This window comes from Tachypleus tridentatus, chromosome 10 (genome assembly GCF_004210375.1).
Source record: "Tachypleus tridentatus isolate NWPU-2018 chromosome 10, ASM421037v1, whole genome shotgun sequence".
Lineage (NCBI taxonomy): Eukaryota > Metazoa > Arthropoda > Merostomata > Xiphosura > Limulidae > Tachypleus > Tachypleus tridentatus.
This window is the reverse complement of record NC_134834.1, coordinates 72,866,143-72,887,312: the sequence shown is the minus strand read 5'-3', so window position 1 is coordinate 72,887,312 and position 21,170 is coordinate 72,866,143. Positions and strand designations below refer to the sequence as shown.

The window sequence follows — 21,170 nt, the reverse complement described above, 5'->3', positions numbered from 1 at the left end:
AGACCAAAACTGGTCATAGTATTCAAAACAAAGCTTAATTAGTCACTTTTATGGTAGTAAATAAAATTTTGTTGCTGGTAACCAAAGTCTATAACTTATACCCTATTAGTATTAAATATAATTCTATTAGTTTTGTTACTTGAAACAGATTACACTTTTTGAGTATTGAGGACTTTGTGGGCATTATGATCTACCATCTTTGAGCAGCAGCACATTTCCCATACACTCAAGATTTCTAAAACCTGTTGGTTAAAAATACATTTTTATGGTAACTACAAATCTGATGATTTGGAAATTGGACTGCTGTTTGAACTTTATTAAGTGAGAAAAGCTAAAAAAACACAAAACTTATTGTACTGAAAAAACCAAATCCATTAAATTTTGGATTAATGTTTATCTAGTACAAAGTAAACGATTCAGACTGAATTTAAATTAGTTATTTATACTTTACTTGAAATAAGATATTGTATTATTATTACTCAAATGTGAAAAAATACCTAAAATATATCAAATTATTACTAATACAATGAACTACTGCAGTATTACTGGAAACTTAAACTATAATTGCTACGCGTAGGGTTACAACCGATGCAACTGTTCGTATAACACAACTGCTCCAAATCTGTCATTCTCATAGGCTTAACATTAATCACAAAGAGAAAAAAATGCTTGGTGTTAAATACCTGCGCCCTTCGCCTTGTCCCAAACGACGATTTCAAGATCTTTTCGTTCCTGCCTTACTAAACTAGCTGTTAATGCACCGGTAATACCACTTCCTATTATCAGCAGTCGTGGCATCTTTATCATTTCTTTCTCGATAGATCTAGTGCAAATATTCTGAAATTACATAAAAATTAAAATGACACTTTCGATTTTTCCAATCACTACGTTTCAATCAACACACTCAAACTTGTAGAGCCTAAGGTATTTTCCCGTCTCTTCTGTATCCAGTACATCCAACTCCAAACCTGTATGACGTAATTGACAGGTTAATTAAAAATCGGCTTGAAAATTTTTTAAAGAAAATCAAGTTGTATAGGGTATACGATATAATTTTGAAAATGTTTGTACTGTATCTATCATTCTGTACGAACATAAATATTCTCGTTTGAAAACCAGAAATTGGTACAACGAATTGTTCTGAGATCGCGTACAAAACATTTATTGTTTAAACGTCTTACTGTTCAAGATCAATGGAGCTAGGCATTCATAAAATTGTCTGTTAAAAAAAAAGCGACTGAAGTAAAAATAATTCTATAAGATAACATGTAAATCAGCGTAATCAGAAACACTTTAGTTGTGAAAAAACGTGCAGCAAAAAAGGATCGAACATGAGACTTAATTAAAGGAAGAAAACTGCCGGCCAAGCTGTTAGCTATATTTACAACATCAAAGAGAGTATTACAGAAAATATCCATTCATTGCTTAACCAAGTCGAGTGTGTTTGTTTTTATTAACAACTAGGAGCATGATGGTAGGTAAAACAAAATACGTTAATTAACGAATGAACATTTGTTGTAAAATTATTATCAATGCTATAAGTTTAGCTACCAGTTTGGCCGCCATTTGGATTTTATTTCTTTAAGTCGCATGTTTACTCCTTACTTGGCCGTAACTTTTTTTTCTCACACTATGGATATTTTTTATTAAATTTCATGACTTTTAGGTCAATAAACACCAACAAACTGCAGCAACTAAAAACCGACACTTGATAGTAACCAACGTTAGTTTTAAGATCACAACCCTATCATTCAGAATAGACCTACACTTTACAGAACCAATCAATTTTTTAAAAATATATGGTGGTACTTTTCCTTTCTAAAACAGTAATAATTACTAATTTCCTCTGTAATAATGTCATGAAAACAAGATTAACAGTTTCTTGTCATCACCCACATTTACTCGGTTCAGATGTATCAACCATCATTATTTACGTTAATTGCTTAAAATATTATGTGACGGTAAACACTCTTTAATTATGATAATTTCATAAAATTTAGCTAATTTGTGCTTGAAAGTTGGCAATGAATATTAACTATCCATCCATTTGATTCTTTTGAAAGCTTGACCTAGAAATTGGTAATCTAATACGGTTGGCCTAACCAATATTTATGTTTTAACACGTACTTTGTCCCTTTAGTGTTTTTGCTCTAAATCAACTGTCTTTAATCCGAATGACAAAAATTAAAACTGATCTTCTTTTACTCTTGGATGAAACTGTAGTGAAAATGTTAGACTTATAGCTCACATAACTTTTTGTTTATACGTGCGTGAAAACTTTCGTCAAATTTTAGCTGTTTTTATTGAATGTCTTTGCACACGTGGCTTACATTTATACCAAGTGAGATTACTTCCTAATCGTTGGCTCTAATGGTCTATCAATGTATCAGATTTGAAAAAACAAACAAACAAACACAACAAAAATGAGTGTTAAATATTTTTTCTATCAATTAATTTTTTTCCATTCTTTCGGTACAAAGAAAAATAATATAAAGATAAATTTAAAAAAACATTGCATATTTTATATTTTGTGTATTTCTTAATGGATTGCTTTGAAACTTGATATGTGAAGGGGCCAGCAGACCACATGTACTGAAAACATGTGATATTTTTTATTACTACACTCCAAGCTACAGAAAGTGGAAAACGGTTTAACTATTACTCCGATTCAATAACACACAGTGTGCATGCGGTCATGTGTCTATTTTTTTCTTTCGTTTTATGTGTGTGTGTGGGAATAAAACAACTTTCCTCACAGAATTCACCACGATAAAGACAAACTTCACGTTCAACAACCAAAACTATATACAAACAAATGGCCTAAGCATGGGCAACCCAGTATCACCAGTTCTAGCCAATATTTTTATGACACAAGTTGAAACACAAGCAATTAACACAGCATTACATCCACCACTATACTGGTACAGATATGTAGATGACACGGTTGCGGGATTCAAATCTACAGAACACATACTTAATTTTTTCAATCACATTAACTCTATACATCCCAACATCAACTTCACATATGAACAGGAAGAAAACAATCAAATATCATTTCTTAACCTCAAAATTACAAGAACTGATACACAATTCCAAACAGAAATCCACCAAAAAATCACCCATACTGGACTATACATTCCTTGGGACTCAGCACATGAAACAAAACAAAAACTCAACATACTAAGAAACTAAATAAACACAGCCATAAAACTATGCTCACCAGATAAAATTAACGATGAATTAGACAAAATAAAACAATACTTCACCAACATCAATAAGTTTCCTCCACAAACCGTAGAAAACATTATACGCACCCACCTAGACAGAAAGCAAAATCAACCAACTAAAGTAAATACAGCTCACGAATCAAAAAACCACGAAACCATATACTGCTGTATACCATATATTCCTGACATCAGCAAACAAATAACCAACATTTGGCAAAAATTAGTAACAAAATATGACATTCCAATTAATACCAAACTTATTCAAAAACCCGGCACAAAACTGAGGTCTATACTATGTAAAAACTACACTGACAAACACCACACCAACATTATTTATAAAATACAATGTGATAACTGCCACGACTTCTATATTGAGAAACAAGTAGAAAATGGAAACCAGATTCAAAGAACATAAAAGTCACCTTCACACGTTTTCGAACACTGCAAGTCAAATAAACACAACATAACCATAGAAAACACTCAAATACTAAATAAAGAAATAAACATAAACAAACGCAAAATTAAAGAAGCCTTACTTATACAACAACTTAAACCCAAAATAAACCAATATAAAGGAACGCCTTTATACCTATATTAATAAAATAAAATAAATAAAATTATATATTCAAACATCTAATACCGCCCTCTACATTTCGACACACAGTTACACAACCCCTTTCAAACATGTGGTCAGCTTCCGGTCAGTTACCTCTTTCTTTGTGAACCTGACGATGACCGAAGAATGTCGAAACGTTGTTCGCTCTTCTATGTAAAAGTGTTTTCTGAGCCCAAACGAGCCGTTTTTGCATATAAATAAAACAACTTTCCACATTCATCAGTAAAAACACATTAATTAATAAACCTACACATTTTAAAAAAACGAAACACATTCTAATCAGCTCTAATATTTACCACTAATACAATAGTAAAGTAATCCTTGACTTATGTATAAAGTATACGTACTATGTTTACTGAATAAAGCTTTTTTATTTTACTTTTATTTAATTGCTTGGTATACAAATATACCATACATTTTCTTCGTTCATACTTCAATCCTTTATTGTGTATTGTAACGTACAGGCAGGGGCGCACCTAAAGTATTTGGCACCCGGAGCAGATCCTTCCTTTGGCACCCTTCCATAAATAATTTTAAAATTAAATTTAAACACACACAAAGATTTATCATTTTTGCAAGTAGATTTTTAAACAGTACAGTATTGTTATAAGCAAAATGGAAATAAGAAAAAATCAGGATATTAAAAACTCAGTAAACAGAAATACTGCTTTTAATTATATACAAAAAGCACAGAAAATTCAGTCTTAACGTTCAGCCTATTCTTCAAAGGTAAATAGAGAGGATTCATAGTATCTGCTATCGATCCTTAATTTCTGCAAACTGATCAATGACCTTGTCAAAATTCACGTTCTTTTCATGTTCATGTTCACTTGAAAGTAAAGCCAGATTTGTCAGTCTTGTGTGACTCATGGTTGAGGAAACAAAGTTTGTCAATTTTGGTTTGGAAAAATTTCTTTCACATGAAGCAATAGACAAGCAGACAGTCAAAATGAATCTCAAACATAGTAACAAGTTTAGCAGAGATTCACAAAATTCCATTTCACAATAAACTCCAGAAACTGTAACGCTATCCAAATGGATATCCAAATCTTTGCCTCTTCAATGCTGATTTTGGCAGCTTTCAAATACCTCCAAAGTTGTCCAATTTCCACACTTATATTTTCATCAGAGAATTCATTAAAAATCTGAGTCATGTTTGGAATACACTTCCGAATTTCTTTTTCTATTGCAATAACCAAAGTGTTTGGCTAAATAACATCGAAGATTTACAAAGTGTGATCCATTGTCTTAGAAAGAGTCTCCAATTCTTGATGAAAGCGATCAATACATTCAAACATAGTCCTTTTTAGTTCCTCTGGGAATTTAAGACCAGCATCCTTTGCCATCTGTCCTGACATCCATTTCCTTACACTTTGTAGTTGCAGAATGAACGGCCCTCTCCATATTTCATTGCACTGATCTTCAAGAAACAGTTTTAGAGCTTGGAGTTTCATAATGCACTTTTCAAGACTCATTCCAACTGTTTGCAAATACTTTTGTGTGAGATTAATTTCTTCCAGGACTCCACATCAGAAGAAAAGGTAACTCAAAAAAAAAGAGAGAAATCACACACAGCAGACAACAAAATCTCAGCTGATTCTATTGTGTCCAGATTTTCTTTGGTATCACACAGTACTTGAAGAGCTGAGGTCAACCTTTTCAAAATGTGTCTTTATTGGGTTCACAGCGTCATAATGAGCACTCCACCTTCTCTGGGAAAGTCTTTTGACTGTCACGTCTACATTCTCCATTAGCATTTCCCATCGATGAGGTGAGACTGAAAAGAAGGAATAGACTCTCTCCAAGGCTCCAAAAAGTCACACATGGATACATGCTTCCAAATGAGTGTACTCCACAAATTTTCATAGAAAGATTTGCACAAAGCACAAATAAGCCCTTGGGATTAATCTCCCTGATCTCTGAACACTACCATGAATAACAGCCATAGTTGCAGCGTTGTCATATCTTCGACCATGGCACAGGTATATGTCCAGTCCATCTCTCTTCAGGTGTCCCATGATATCCTCTGTAAGTTCAGCAAAAGTCTTTCCAGCAATAGGAAAGAAGCCCGAGAATGATTCCTTTACTTCAACTTTGTCACATTTAATATGGACTTATCTGATAACTTCACACACCTGATCAATGTGGAACACATTAGAAGTGCTGTCAAAAAGAATTCCAAAATACTTTGCTTTCTTTATATCAGCCATTATTTTCTTTTTGACGTAATTCCCCAAAAGACAAATGAGCTCATTCTGAATCTTTGGAGATAAATACAAAGCCACTCTCCTCCCAGATCGAATAGAATGCTTAATACTTATAAAATATTATTTCATAGCTGGATCGTAATTTGGCAGCAACTACACCAATTTTACGAAGTTTCGTTTAGTTGCTGATTTACCTTTGTGACCACGAAAAAAAAAGAAAAAGATTCTGGTGAGCCAGAAACAAGGTGGTGTGAAATATCCCTAAATTTCTTTCTCTCCTTGTCCATTACTGCTTGATAAACATGATCAATGGTATATTTTTAAGCTTCAACTCTGCTCCTAAGGTCTTTCATTTCTCTAGGCATTAGAGATGCTGATCATAGTCAGCACCTTTAGGTTTAGATTTCACCATGCTTGAAACCCAGTGACATATCTAGAAGTTCCGGTTCTTTTGTCATCAAGAACAAACAGTCTGCAGCAAAAACAAAACAAACTTTCTTTTGATGGAGAGTAAATCATCCATGTTCTTAAAATTTTCTCACCATTTGTCTTTTGTTTGTTTGCTTTGAATTTCGCATAAAGCTACTCAAGAGCTATTTGCGCTAGCCGTCCCTAATTTAGCAGTGTAAGACAGTTAGTCATTACTACCCACCACCAATTCTTGGGCTACTCTTTTACCAACGAATAGTGAGATTGACTGTAATATTATAACGCCCCCACGGCTGAAAGGACAAGCATATTTTATGAACTATTATGATTTAAAATACGTTAACTAAACAAATTGTTTCTGATTATTATTTTCTTATTTGGGGAGGAGGGGTTATGTGCAAACACGACTCATAAAAAAACAGAAAATTATCAGCATTACTGACAAATAACTGGACCACTGATAGGGTGAAAATTAACAGTGCATCCAGTAAATAAAATTTTTATTACAACAAAAAACTTCAAACAAATAGTTCTCAAACTTTCACCATATACCCCTTGAGTTATCAAATTATCAACCCAGACAAGTAGAGACAACTAATTATCAATGCCGTTACATTAACACTAATTTAATATAGTATGATATAATGCTATCTATTATAACTGATATCATTATTTATTAAGCATTAACAACGTGTTAAATATACTATGATACTACACTAGACATTGTTAAGGTTGCTGAAACTAAGATGACTTGACTAAGCCAACAAACATTAGTATTAACCCAATATAGAATAGTACTGTCGTTGTTGATTTAAATATGAAACGTTGTTTGCTACATTAAGCATGTAAGCATTAACACATCTCCAGGTAGTCACAATGTCGCCCTCTTTGTCTCAACATCACCATGAGGTTGCATTAAAAAAATAATGCAGTCATGTCACCGTCAACATCTTAAGATCACCACACAGTCATCATAAAAACTCATTCAGTTATAGACATCTTCGTTACTTCACTAGTCATGGTTGTAAGAAAAGGTCAAGTCTAAAGTGTAGTGCAAAGTGTGACTTTCTATGGCTTTTTGTTGGTCACCAATAGTGTAATGGACTACCATTTATGAACATGAGTTTCTATAACATTATGACGATGCATTTATAAACACTTAAACATCATTATGATACAACGTTGTCAAAACTTACTGGGCACTGGTATAAATACCGTGATATTGTTATAAATACCAGCACTTTATGTTTTATCATAATTATTTAATGAAACATACTTCATATATGTGGAGTCACAGTGTTTTTGTTTTTTTAATTTTGCACAAAGCTACTCGAGGGCTATCTGCTCTAGCCGTCCCTAATTTAGCAGTGTAAGACTAGAGGGAAGGCACCTAGTCATTACCACCCACCGCCAACTCTTGATCTACTCTTTTTTACCAACGAATAGTGGGATTGACCGTCACATTATAACGTCCCCACAGCTGAAAGGGCGAACATGTTTGGTGTGATGGGGATTCGAACCCACGACCCTCGGATTACGAATCGAGCGCCTTAACTACCTGACCACGCCTGGCCGAGTCACAGTCTCAAGTGAGAAAACTTTGAATGTCAGTTGCAGCCAGCAGGCTATGCTCAACAAGCTGATGACTGAAACGTCAACAAACGTTCATCTTTCGATGTAATTTTTATCAAATATTTAATTTTTCATTTGTAAATTTTGTATTGTCAATAAAAATAAAAATGCATATTATAGTGGAAACTAACATTAAGCTGTTATAATAGTTTCACATTTATTTTTTTCTTACTTTGGCGAATTTTTCATTTGGTTTGAAAACTTGTACTTTTAATTCAACTCTCCCAATGACACCCCCTCCTGCCAGTCAACCGTGCGAGGACCACCTCTTGCACCCCCCTTTGTACGCCGCTGCGTATAGTTAACAAATATATTTTTGTTGCTTAATACACTTTTATGTACTTAAGTTATATAGTTGAATGATCCCAGTTCTAGATGACGAATCCCCGCCACACCAAACATGCTCGCCCTTTCAGCTGTGGGGGCGTTATAATGTGGCAGTCAATCCCACTATTCGTTGGTAAAAAAGTACCTCAAAAGTCGGCGGTGGGTGGAGATGACTAGCTGCTTTCCTTCTAGTCTTACACTGCTAAATTAGGGCGGCTAGCGCAGATAGCCCTCGTAGGCTTTGCGCAAAATTAATAAAGAAACAACAAAAATATTTATAGATAAATAACTCTTTCAGTTTCAGGTTTACTTTTAGATACGTATAACGTTTTCCAGATAACAGATTTATCTGAGTGGTTAGTCTAGGCTCTGTACGGAGCTGTAATAGAAAGTACTAGCCGTTGGTCATAAACAAGATATCCATGCCTGTACTATTGCTATCCTGCCTGAGTGTCATCCATATACAAAAATAGCAATCATACATAACTAGGCAAGTTCTTACGTACTGCAAACATGAAATTCACTTGAAGCATTTTAGGACGTTTTTATATAGGTATTTCACGTACAATAGAATTAACCACAAAAAAGAAACATTTATTTTTAATATTGATACAAAAATGTTGATATTGCTAGATGCATTGTATACATTAAACAGTCAACTTGCAAAAAGTTAAATACAGGAGAAACATTTGCAACTTTACAGAAAACATGATCAAATGCTATATAATATATGATTTTCCAATTGGGTCTGAAATAATTGAATTCATGAAAAGGAAAATAACATCTCCAAATGAAAACAACAACAAAAAACTTATATGTTAAACTCATCAAACTAAACAGTGAAAAAAGTTTCCTTTGCTAGTTTACTATTCTCTGGTCCGAGAATACTAAATCCAAATTTATCATTCTAAGCTGCAACAACATAAAAGTTAAGTGTTTGCAGATAAGAGCACTGAAACAGATATGGGTAGTCAATATATCACATTATAATACTATTTACACAGCAGATAAAACTGCTTGACGTAAGTAAAAATATATCATAACAATGGTATTTGGCACCATACCTAAGAAAACCAGTAGCATTGGCTATTAAGGAAACAGGTGTCTAGTAAACACAAGAGACATTCATTCTCTTGTTGAGAATGTCCTTAAAAACCCCTGTCTGAATGCATCCAAAGACAGTAACTAATAGGGGCAGAAGATGTTGAGTCGAGACATAACAGCGTGTTGAACAACTCCCATTATTTCAGAAAATGCAACAGCCATTAACAGAAAATAAAATTCCCGTCATGAATAAAGTAGCCCACGGACCAATGAATAAAATCAATATCTGAGAAAACTAGGGCGAGGCTTTTCAATATATTTTTAAATTTTGCAAACACAGACTGTTATGTAATGTCTATTCATTATTATATTATGTAGCCAACTTTAATGAATAACTTTTTATTTCTTTTTGCATTTGACCAGATAGTTTGTATGATAACCTGAGGATCATAGGTTCGAATTTCTGTTCCACAAAACATGCTTACCCTTTCAGCCGTGGGGAGTTATAATGTTACGGTTAATCCCACTATTCGTTGGTAAAAGAGTAGTCCAGGAGTTGGCGGTGGACAGTGATGACTACCATAGAAACACACTACTGCTAAACAATTTGCAGAATTTTAGTTATATTCTCAATGAGCAAAATATGTACAATTTATCAGTGAATAACATAATAAAGCATAATGTTTAGGAACGACAAGGGACCTTTTGGTCCGTCTCGGATGTCACGACTTTTAAACTGAATTATGACAAAGGGACAGAGGCAACAATAACAACAATAAAAAAATCTGTGTGATGGCTTTCTCGATCACGTGCAATGTAAATACTGCGCGTATACATAGAATGAATGAACAATTCAGGATAAACACTATAATGATATAAAAAGGTTGTATAGTGTAGATATTATCAATTTGTTTTGAGAATGAATATTTTATGATTGTTTAGGGTTTTTTATTATAAGAGAGTTAAAAGCAGGCGATTATTGGAAGTTATGTTTGTAACTCATTGATGTATAGTAAACAGCGAGCAGGTGATCTAGTAATAAACATATAAATAGTATAAAATAAATGGGAAAGCAGACAGACAAAAACAACAGTAGAAAAGAGCAAAGCCATGGTCAAAGAAAAGTTCGGCGTGAAGTTAACTGCAATAGATGTGATAGGCCTAACGTTTAATATGCCAGAATAAAACTAATAATTGAAAAGGAGATAAGAAGAAAAATATATTCTATCAAAGCGTGATTCTAAAGAAATTAAATCAGTCTGAGTGCACTTTGACAGAGGAAACAGAGGACATTTTGACGAAAGAAGACCTAACGATTACTGGAAGAGCAGTATACGACTGCGATAACTCGCGCCAAAATTGTAAATGAATTATACACAGAACTCTAGTGTGTTAGAAGTTGGGAAAGGTAGTTCGGCTTGCTAACTGAAATTCTAAAGTAATTGAATAGGCCTAAGTGGTAGACTTTTAACAACAGGAAAAGGACCACATAGTGTTTATAATATCACAATAATTTCTGTGGTGTAAGTAATTTATTGTGCTCACATTTAACTTGTTCCAAATATATATGCGTGTGTGTGTGTGTGTGTGTATACACAATTTTGTACACTGGTGGATACATGGTGTTTATTTATCGTTGAATTTATCGCTAAAAATCAGACATTTACTGTGGAAGAATCCTACACTCAACAACAACGACACGGTATATATTTATATTCTATACAATTATAAGTGTTAACAAGTTAAGTTTGGTTTAAATTTCGTGTAAAGCTACATGAGGGTTATTTGCGCTAGCCGTCCCCAATTTAGCAGTGTAAGTCCAGAGGGAAGGCAGCTAGTCATCACTACCCACCGCCAACTATTGGGCTACTTTTTTACCAACGAACAGTGGGATTGACCATCACATTATAACGCACCCACGGCTAAAAGGGCGAGCATGCTTGGTGCGACGGGCATTCGAACCCGCGACCCTCGGATTACGAGTCAAGTGCCTTATAGGGCTGTGACGATTACACGATTAACCGTTTACGGTTCGGTTACTGCTCTTAACCGGTTACGGATTTCCTAACCGGTTAATCTGAGAATTTTTCCGAGAAAAATAAACGAGGGAAAACAATACGATTATCGACATTTGCGTGTAAATATTCCATTATTTGACCTTGACATTGGTATGTTTGCCTATCGCGATTTTACGAACTGCTTGCCTTTTTGTTTGGTTGAATTTTCGTTGTTGTTGAAAGCCTTTAGAGTTTTTGTTAACGTTCGGTGCGGCCGTCACGCGCAAATTTCTAGGGCTGTGACGATTACACGATTAACAGGTTACGGTTCGGTTACGAGGCAAAGATTAACCGGTTACAAAAGTCCGTAATCGTAGCAGCCCTAGTGCCTTAACCACCTAGCCATGCTAAACCCAAGTAATTTTGTTGAAACTTTGACTACGAAACGTTATAGCAATAACTACTCTTAAAACGCTAACACGTATTAAGTAATTCTGTTAAAATTTAAATTATGAAACATTATAGCGATAACTGATCTCAGAACACAAAAGAAAAGAACCTGTAGTGAAAATCTATGAATATCAGGGATGGTTGTTTGCTTTGGAATTAATCATGAAGGGATACATAGGGCTATCTGTACTCTGCCCATCACGAGTATCGAAACCCAGTTTGCAACACTCTAAGTCCGTAGACATGCCGCTGTGTCACTGGGAGTAACAAGGAGAGAGTTACTCCTTCACTTATCATGACATTTGGCCCGGCATGCCCAAGCATGTTAAGGCATGCAACTCGTAATCTGAGGGTCGCGGGTTAGCATCCCCGTCGCGCCAAACATGCTCGCCCTTTCAGCCGTTATAATGTTATAGTCAATCCCACTATTCGTTGGTAAAAGAGTAGCCCAAGAGTTGGCCGTGGGTGGTGATGACTAGCTGCCTTCTCTCTCGTCTTATACTGCTAAATTAGGGACGGTTATCACAGATAACCCTGGAGTAGCTTTGTGCAAAATTAAAAAACAAAGAAACAATCATGACATTTGATAAACATAATTATTAATTTAATGATGTATTATTTGTTTCTACTGATACTTTTTTACAGCAAAAAGTACAAAGAAAATTCGTATGAACGTTTTACGAAATTCAATTATATTTAAATAATAAATTGGGATTCAGTGATGTCGAGAAAACCCACTTGCAGAGAAATATGTATGCAAAAACGGCTCGTTTGGGTTGAGAAAATATTTTACGTAGAAGAGCGAATAACGTTTCGACCTTCTTCGGTCATCGTCAGGTTCACAAAGAAAGAAAGAGGTAACTAACCGGAAGCTGACCACATGTTTGGAAAGGGTTGTGTAACTGAGTGTCGGAAAGTAGAGGGCGGTGTTAGATTTTGAATATGTAATTGTATTTTATTATATTTAATATAGTTATAAAGGCGTTCCTTTATATTGGTTTATTTTGGGTTTGAGTTGTTGTATAAGTAAGGCTTCTTTAATTTTGCGTTTGTTTATGTTTGTTTCTTTATTTAGTATTTGAGTGTTTTCTATGGTTATGTTGTGTTTATTTGACTTGCAGTGTTCGAAAACGTGTGAAGGTGACTTTTTATGTTCTTTGAATCTGGTTTCCATTTTTCTACTTGTTTCTCCAATATAGAAGTCGTGCCAGTTATCACATTGTATTTTATAAATAATGTTGGTGTAGTGTTTGTCAGTGTAATTTTTACATAGTATAGACCTCTTTTTTGTGCCTGGTTTTTGAAAAAATTTGGTGTTAACTGGAATGTCATATTTTGTTGCTAGTTTTTGCCAAATGTTGGTTATTTGTCTGCTGATGTCGGGAATATATGGTATGCAGCAGTATATGGTTTCGTAATTTTTGATTCGTGAGATATATTTACTTTTGTTGGTTGATTTTGCTTTCTGTCTAGGTGTGTGCGTATAATGTTTTCTACGGTTTGTGGAGGAAACTTATTGATGTTGATGAAGTATTGTTTTATTTTGTCTAATTCATCGTTAATTTTATCTGGTGAGCATAGTTTTATGGTTGTTTATTTGATTTCTTAGTATGTTCAAGTTTTTGTTTTGTTTCTTGTGCTGAGTCCCAAGGAATGTATAGTCCAGTATGGGTGATTTTTCGGTGGATTTCTGTTTTGAATTGTGTGTCGGTTCTTGTAATTTTGAGGTTAAGAAATGATATTTGATTGCTTTCTTCCTGTTCACATGTGAAGTTAATGTTGGGATGTATAGAGTTAATGTGATTGAAAAAATTAAGTGTGTGTCCTGTATATGTGAATCCTGCAATTGTGTAGTCTACATATCTGTACCAGCATAGTGGTGTATGTAATGCTGTGTTAATTGCTTGTGTTTCAACTTGTGTTATAAAAATATTGGCTAGAACTGGTGATACTGGGTTGCCCATGCTTAGGCCATTTGTTTGTATATAGTTGTGGTTGTTGAACATGAAGTTTGTCTTTATCGTGGTGAATTCTATGAGGGTTGCTAATTGATAGCTGGGAACGTCTATAGTTGGGTTATGATCTCGGATATAGAGTTCTAAGGCTATCTTGCAGGCTTCAGAGGTTGGAACTACTGTAAAGAGGGATATAACATCGAAACTGGCCATTAAGGCTTTATGATTAAGTTGATTTAGATTAGACTTGAAATTAAAAGAGTCTTTGATGAATTAGCTGGCTGATGTTACATATTTGGAGAATAGCCCATGCTATGTATTTACCAAGATTGTAATTAAACGATTCATATGTGGACATTATTGGTCGTAATGGACAAATTGGGATTTAGATAGATTGATAAACAAATCAGACATCATTGTCAAGAACAAACGTAAATTATTAGCATGTTGATAATTTTCTAAGTAGTGGTTTAGAATAAGCTATAATAATTTTAATTTAAAGTAAATATGTGGTTATTTTATGAGAATGAATTTAATATATATTTATGTTAAAAATATATCATTTACAGCGGAACTTACATTCAACCCAACTTCCTGTGTATCTGACCTTAACCGTGTGTCAATTTCGAAGTTCTGAGTTTATATTCACCTTTTTTATCGTTTGGGATTTTTGTTGTATATTACGTATTATGGTTATATTTGATAATTTATTTTTTTTCTGTTCAAGTAAACTGAAAATTTGCTGTATATGTAATAGAATAATGTATACTAATAATGTTAGGCTCAGAGACTTTGTTAATATCACTATTAGTCTTGCAGAGTATTTCTACTTCTAGTACTATCAGTACCGCTAGCGAGTTGGGGAGTGAGACTGAGATAACATAGTTCTAGTAATTGTAATACTATAGAGTAACAAAGTTAAAAGTAATTAATAGTTGTGGCGAAAGTAATCTTGCAGTAGGACATTCCCTAGTTTTCGTTACAATATTTTTACCAAATAAAAACTCGGACAACTGAGTTATTAAGACTGCATTTATTAATGTTCTTAACATTTTATTAAGTTGATGACGTGCCAACAGAATGGGTGATTGTTTTAGTAGATGTTGCCCCGTTGAAAAAGAAAACAGGTTCGTTACTTTTTTTTTTTTAGTTTTAAATTCTTTTTCAGATTCGTTTATTTTTAGAACCAAAATATAAGCACAAGGCTAGTAATAGTACTGTGGTCTATTATAAACATGTTTCAGATACGTTGTTTGATATTGCTGACTGAAATTGATATTATGAAACTTATTAGAACTCGTGGCAGAGCAAGTGCATGAATATTAATTCTTATTAAAGATTCAAATTATTTAGTTTAGAAATGATGAAAATTATTTATCAAAGTCGTCATATATTTGTAATAATTAGAACATATGGTAACACTATTTATTGCTTTTGTATCTACTTTTTACATTTTCTTCCATGCAAACTTGAAGAACAATATAAAAAATAGCACATATATATGTACATTGTGTAATGAAAGTAAAGGTACAACATTATTTTTTTGCAGGCGTTATACAAGGACAAAATACTTTGGATCAGGAAGTATGCTAGAGGTAAGTAGTCAATTATGTTGTTGGTATGAAACATACATCTTAATGAAATTTTGAAATAACACAAGTATGTATCTAATTTAGAAAAGTGTTGTGTTTAGGTGATTTCCATGTTGAATGTTTTAAGTACCATAAAAATGTGAGATACATTTTGTAATTGAATTGTACTGAGAAAAGAAATTAGGCTAGATTATAAGGAGAAAACCTTCTGTTGATTGAGAATTGACAACAGGAGTTACAAGATTCACAAATTTTCAAGTGTTACTCATCCTCTGATAAGTGTATTTATCTTAAATTTTATATTGTTACAAAAGTGTTGCACTTAAATTTTATCTCATTAATCTTGATTGTGGTTTTTTAAAATGAAAAGAATTAAGAGTCAAATATTTTTCTTTGATTTGTGAAATTTCACTGAATTATATCCATTTTAAGGAATTTGACATCACTAGTAATTCTGGACAAGGACAAATTAAACTAGACACGGCTTCTTGTAGAGGATGTTTATGGTATCTGAATTAACCTCTACTAGAAATAATGTTCGGATAAGTGAAGTTAATGCTATTCATTTTTTATTATTTGTTATTTATTAGGTGAATTGAAAGAAAATGTTTAATGCAGCTGCACGTCTTTTTCTAGATTTCTTAGAGATTTTCTATTTAAAGCTTACCGTTCTGCTTCAAAGTGCAATAATGATGTAGCAAAACAGTAAGAAACAAGTTTAAGATTCAGTGATGTAATTTATAGTGTTTCTCAGTATTGTGGCACAATTATACTTGTACATTAACACTATTAATTTTTTAAGGAGTAATTATTTACAACAAGTGTACTTATCAACTTTTCTCATTAAAAGAAGCTCTTTAAAAATAGAACATAATATTATTTTAAATATCCTATAGTAAACTGGAAATTTCCTTATAGATTATTAACATTTTATTTTTCTGTTATAGTTTGAAAACCTAATTCCTGAGGTAAGTTGAATTTCTTCTGAATTAAAAGATGAAATATTACTAACAGGTATTATTGGCATGGTTTCCTAGAATTATAATATATTACTGACAGTTATAAACAGAAGTATAATATTGACTGACATATGTAGAATTACAAGATATTAATAACATTTACACATACAACTTTAATTTGTACTGACATTAATGTATAATTTATAATTATGTTTGGCTGTCTTATTGTCTTTAACAATTTTGTTAAAAACCTTAAATCCAGCTCTTATCATTCATATAGTTATCAGACTTTCTTGTAAATTCACTTAAATTTATTGCTTCCACAACATCCAAAGGCCAACTAACCTATTAATAATAAATAAAACTATCTTAGCTGAAGATGACTTACCTTGCCAAAATTTATATTTATGTTCCATAATTGTACTATTCTCACTGTTAAGTGTGAAAAAAAGATGATGCATCAACATTTGTCAAGTCCCTTGACAATTTCAAACATCTCAATCAGATCATTCCTAACTCTTTTTTTTTCAAGAGAAAACAATTTGAGAGATCTCAGCCTTTCCTTGTATGACAATTCCTCCATCCAAGACACCATTCTAGTAACCCTTCTTTGAACTCCTTCCAACAGTTTAACGTTCTCAAGGTGAAGAGCCCGAGACTGAACACAGTACTCCAAATGTAGTGTAACCAGTGACTTAGTCAATGAAATAATAACCTCTTTAGACTTGTGTTCAATATTTATGAATATACAACCTAAATTCCTATTTGCAGTACTGTTAGCAACATCACACTGCTCAGATTGCTGCAAAGATTTGATCGACTGTTACATCAAGACCCCTTTTCCTTCATAACATTGTTAAGACTATCCCAATGAAATTATACTTATGAATTAAATGATTATAACCCACATGCATTATCTTGCATTTATTATAACTAAAACCTATCTGTCATTCATTTGTCCAACTCACCGAATGATCCGAATCCTATTGTAAACCAGCAGCTCCAACTTCACAGCTAAAAATACCCAAGGTTTTAATATAACCTGCAAATTTAAGTAATTTGTTGACTATTTCTTCATCTTTGTCCTTGATGTAAATAAAATATAGCAAAGGTCCAGAGACTGAGCTCTGAGTTACTCCACATGTAACACTAATCCAGTTACACTGAACTCCATTAATAACAACCCTCTGTTTTCTTTGATCCAGCCACTTTTCTATTTAATTTACTAACTTATCCTCCACACATACACAAGTAATTTTGTTTACAAGTCTTTTACGTGGCACTTTGTCAAATTCGTTCTGAAAATCCACATCCTTACTCTTATCTTCATAGCAGTAGCCTTTTCAAAGAAAGTAAAAATATTTAAATGACAAGATTTTTCCTCAGTGAAACCATATTGAATATCCCATAAAATTCCAAATATACACAGCTACTCTCACACTAAGGCTGTTACTTAATCACTAGTTTTCTTCCTTTGCCTCTCTAAGCATCGTTCTAAATTTTTCTTGCTTGCTCCAGTTCTTTATTCCCCACTTAGTTGCCTTTGGCAATATCTGTCATGTGACACTTTTCATCTGTGTCAGTGAGCCTTCTGTCCTGATGCTATATATATGAACACCTTGTTCAGATAATAGTAACTTTTTCTAGACATTTTTGTTGATAAGTTTCCTGGTACTACTATATATAAGCTCCATAATGTTTTCTTGGCAAAGTGTTTGTTAATGTTTTTTTTTTTGTATTATAACCATTGGAGATAATTTGTAATACCTAGTTGATTTTCATAAAAAAAAGAATTCTCTTTTGACAAGCTGAGGTGTGGCATGAATTCCCAGATTATTATTTCTGGCACAGAGCTCAAATCAAGTTTCTCCTATACCACCTCTGGTATGTACAAAATTTTGAGTTCACACTTAAACATTTTAGGTATATAAGGGAATTATTGTCATTAAGTTGTTTTATTTATGACATAATTAGAATGTGAACTCAATTTTTTTTTTTCTCAAATGTGCTTTATTTTACATTTTGAAGTAAGTTCCATTATGTCTTAGGGTGGATGATTTAGTTGTTAAATCTTTATATTTTTCACCTTCTTACTTTTTCAACATCAGCTAAATGTTAGTAGACATGTTGAGGAGTTGTTGTCTTTCATTCATCTTAGTTCTCAAGTTTTTGACCATCAGATTGTTCTTTTTGGGAGAGAGGTCTTTTGTGTGATCTTCTAATTTGACTTATTGTTAATTTTATGCTCTGCATAAAATGGCTTGTCTGAACTTGAGACTTAAGGCAAGAAGAGGTCTTATTGATGTTTACAAGATTAATATGACAGTAATATGACAGTCTGTGATTTCTCTGTGCTATGTTCTGAAGATAATAAGACTAGAGGAAACGAGTTTAAGATTTCAGAAAAGACAGACTAGGTTTCAATTATAACAGTTGTATTTTTATAACAGAGTGAATTATCTGTAGAAGGAGTTCTCATTGGCACTTATAGAATCATACAGTTTACAGGGGTTTAAGATGGAAATTGATGATTTCCTGGAAACTAAAGTTGAACATTTAAATTCTCACTTAAGAGTGGATGTGTTATGATAGCCTTGAAGGATCAAATGGTCTTTTGTTTGTCTAATGTTGTGAGGTGTTACAATACACAGTGGTCATTATTTCACCTTTCCCCTTTACATACCTTCCAAAGCTCGTCAGTATTGTGCAGATGCTGACATCTGAAATCCAGTCAGTTTGATGAACTCAAATAAACAAGTTCATGGGATATATTTGGCAACAATAGAACACATATTTTCATTTGTACTTGAAACTGGTAAAATAATTTTGGTGTTAACTTGGATATTGAATGTGTTCTCTGTTCATACATCTTATTGGTATCTGGTCTGTGTAGATACAATACTTTTTCAAAGTGTTCAGTAGTGATGTGAGCACAGTAATTTGGTAGTATGCTCAGCATTTTTCTTAATTATCTGAATGTTTAATTTACCTGTATAGCTATAAGCTGCAATAATACAAATCAATTGGAGAAATTTTTTAAATGTACTTGATAGCATTTTTGAAAGGTTGTGTAATGACAAAATGATAGGTTTCTTGGACTTTTGTAGATGTTGAAAAATTGATGTAGACATATTTATTCCAATGTGTTGACATACTTTGATTTGTTATATGCCAGATACAGCTTGTACAGTTGGTCTTTTGTCTGCCTCTGTGCTTCAAAAACAGAAACGTGTGTAAACGTGATTGTTTTGTCAGTTTTGTAGACTTGAATTAAGGTGAATAATTTTGTTTATAGTTCCAAGTGATGTTATTACTGTATTAGGCCAATTATAAGATGATGCTCTTTCTTGAATGAAGATCATGAAAATCCACCTTTCATTATGTTCACAGGTTACTAAACATTTGAGAAGTAAGCTATTGTGAAGTTCACTCACCTTCTTTCTAACCTTAAGACTCTGATGTCACAGTTGGTTTAAGTTGCAAAGAAACATGATTATGTTACTCATTTATTGTTTTTATGTTTTTGTTGTTGTTTGTCATTAAGCACAATAAAATTACATAAAGGGAAATCTATGCTCTGCTTACTGTGGGTATCAAAACCCAGTTTCTAGCATATTGCTGTGCCATTGGGAAGCTTTTGTGTTTTTGAGGATGTGTTGGTTAAGATGGATAATATTGGAGGGAGTGGTGATCATGTGGAAAAGTGAAGGGCAAAACAAAGGAACAGGTGGGAGGAGTTAGGAAGGGGGGTTGTTTGTGTTACATGCTTTTCTTGGTCTTTTAATAGCTGATGTTAAGAAATAGTTCACTAACATGAGCCTTTAACTTGGTGATAATTGTCAGAGGAATGATTTTGTACTTGTAAGTATTAAGTATAATTACAAACAAACCATTTCAAGAAAATCTACAGAAACAAACCATAGACTGTTGTGTTACATAAAAGTTTATTTTTTAGTGTTTCCAGGTATAATCCGAATGTAGAAAGTATTTACTTTTATTTTTTATCACTATTGCAATTTTGGGAACTGCCTTACATTTAAGGTCTCCCTACATTAGGACTAATATGGTTTTTTAACTCTTATGGAACACAATTTTTGGTTACTTCTTATGACAACTTGTAAAATAACTTTCACTACCTCTGTTTAGTTGATAGTCAGTCATAGAATTTTTTTTTTGTTCAGTGTTGAAATCATCTCTATCTATATGGATCACACTATAGACATCTCTTCATTTTTTATTTTTTTGAAAATGCTAACATTTGTGTATTGCATGCTTTTATAATAATGGGATAGTGAAACTTAGCATAGAAAAGACCTATAATATAACCTTTCAATTGGTGCCTTTTTCTAGGTTATTTGTGCCTGTAAGATCACTGCACTTGAAATAAAAAATGTGACAAGAAGGCTAGAGAGTTTAGCCTACATAATTGTATACCACAAGAATAGCAAGGAAAGTGACTAAAATGTACAGTTATTTCCATAGGTTTTGGACAACTCTTTTTAAATATTCTAGTTATCTCACCTTAATGAAAAGTACCGTTTATAAAATTTAAAAGCATTCGAGCTTTTGTGATTTACTTTGTGTAGCAAAAATGTATGAATACTTATAATATTTATTTCCATTTTGTTTTTATAATACTGTTTTTACTTATTTTACTTAATAATAAAATGCTTTGTGTAAGTATAATAAGTATTTATATGTGTGTCTATGAAAACACTTACACATTCAAAAACAC

The 21,170-nt window shown here is 33.0% G+C and overlaps 2 protein-coding genes across 6 annotated transcripts in view; one reads left to right on the top strand and one right to left on the bottom strand.

The window, feature by feature from the left end:
- Positions 1-1,105, bottom strand: part of LOC143229562 (renalase-like) — a 41,536-nt gene extending 40,431 nt beyond the window's left edge. The window contains exon 1 of one of the 4 annotated variants that reach the window (XM_076462075.1): positions 684-1,105. In XM_076462075.1, the coding sequence (XP_076318190.1) occupies positions 684-807 (124 nt within the window). In that variant the 5' untranslated portion in view covers positions 808-1,105. Of the gene's footprint in view, positions 1-497; positions 647-683 lie in introns of those variants that run through there. The other 3 variants (XM_076462074.1, XM_076462077.1, XM_076462076.1) reach the window with 3 other exon arrangements.
- Positions 1,106-14,477: 13,372 nt separating this feature from the next.
- The window catches only part of LOC143229556 (AP-1 complex-associated regulatory protein-like), a 38,400-nt gene continuing 31,707 nt past the window's right edge, over positions 14,478-21,170 (top strand). For both annotated transcript variants that reach the window (XM_076462050.1, XM_076462051.1), the window contains exons 1-3: positions 14,478-15,011; positions 15,434-15,479; positions 16,424-16,444. In XM_076462050.1, the coding sequence (XP_076318165.1) occupies positions 14,965-15,011; positions 15,434-15,479; positions 16,424-16,444 (114 nt within the window). In that variant the 5' untranslated portion in view covers positions 14,478-14,964. The remainder of the gene's footprint in view (positions 15,012-15,433; positions 15,480-16,423; positions 16,445-21,170) is intronic.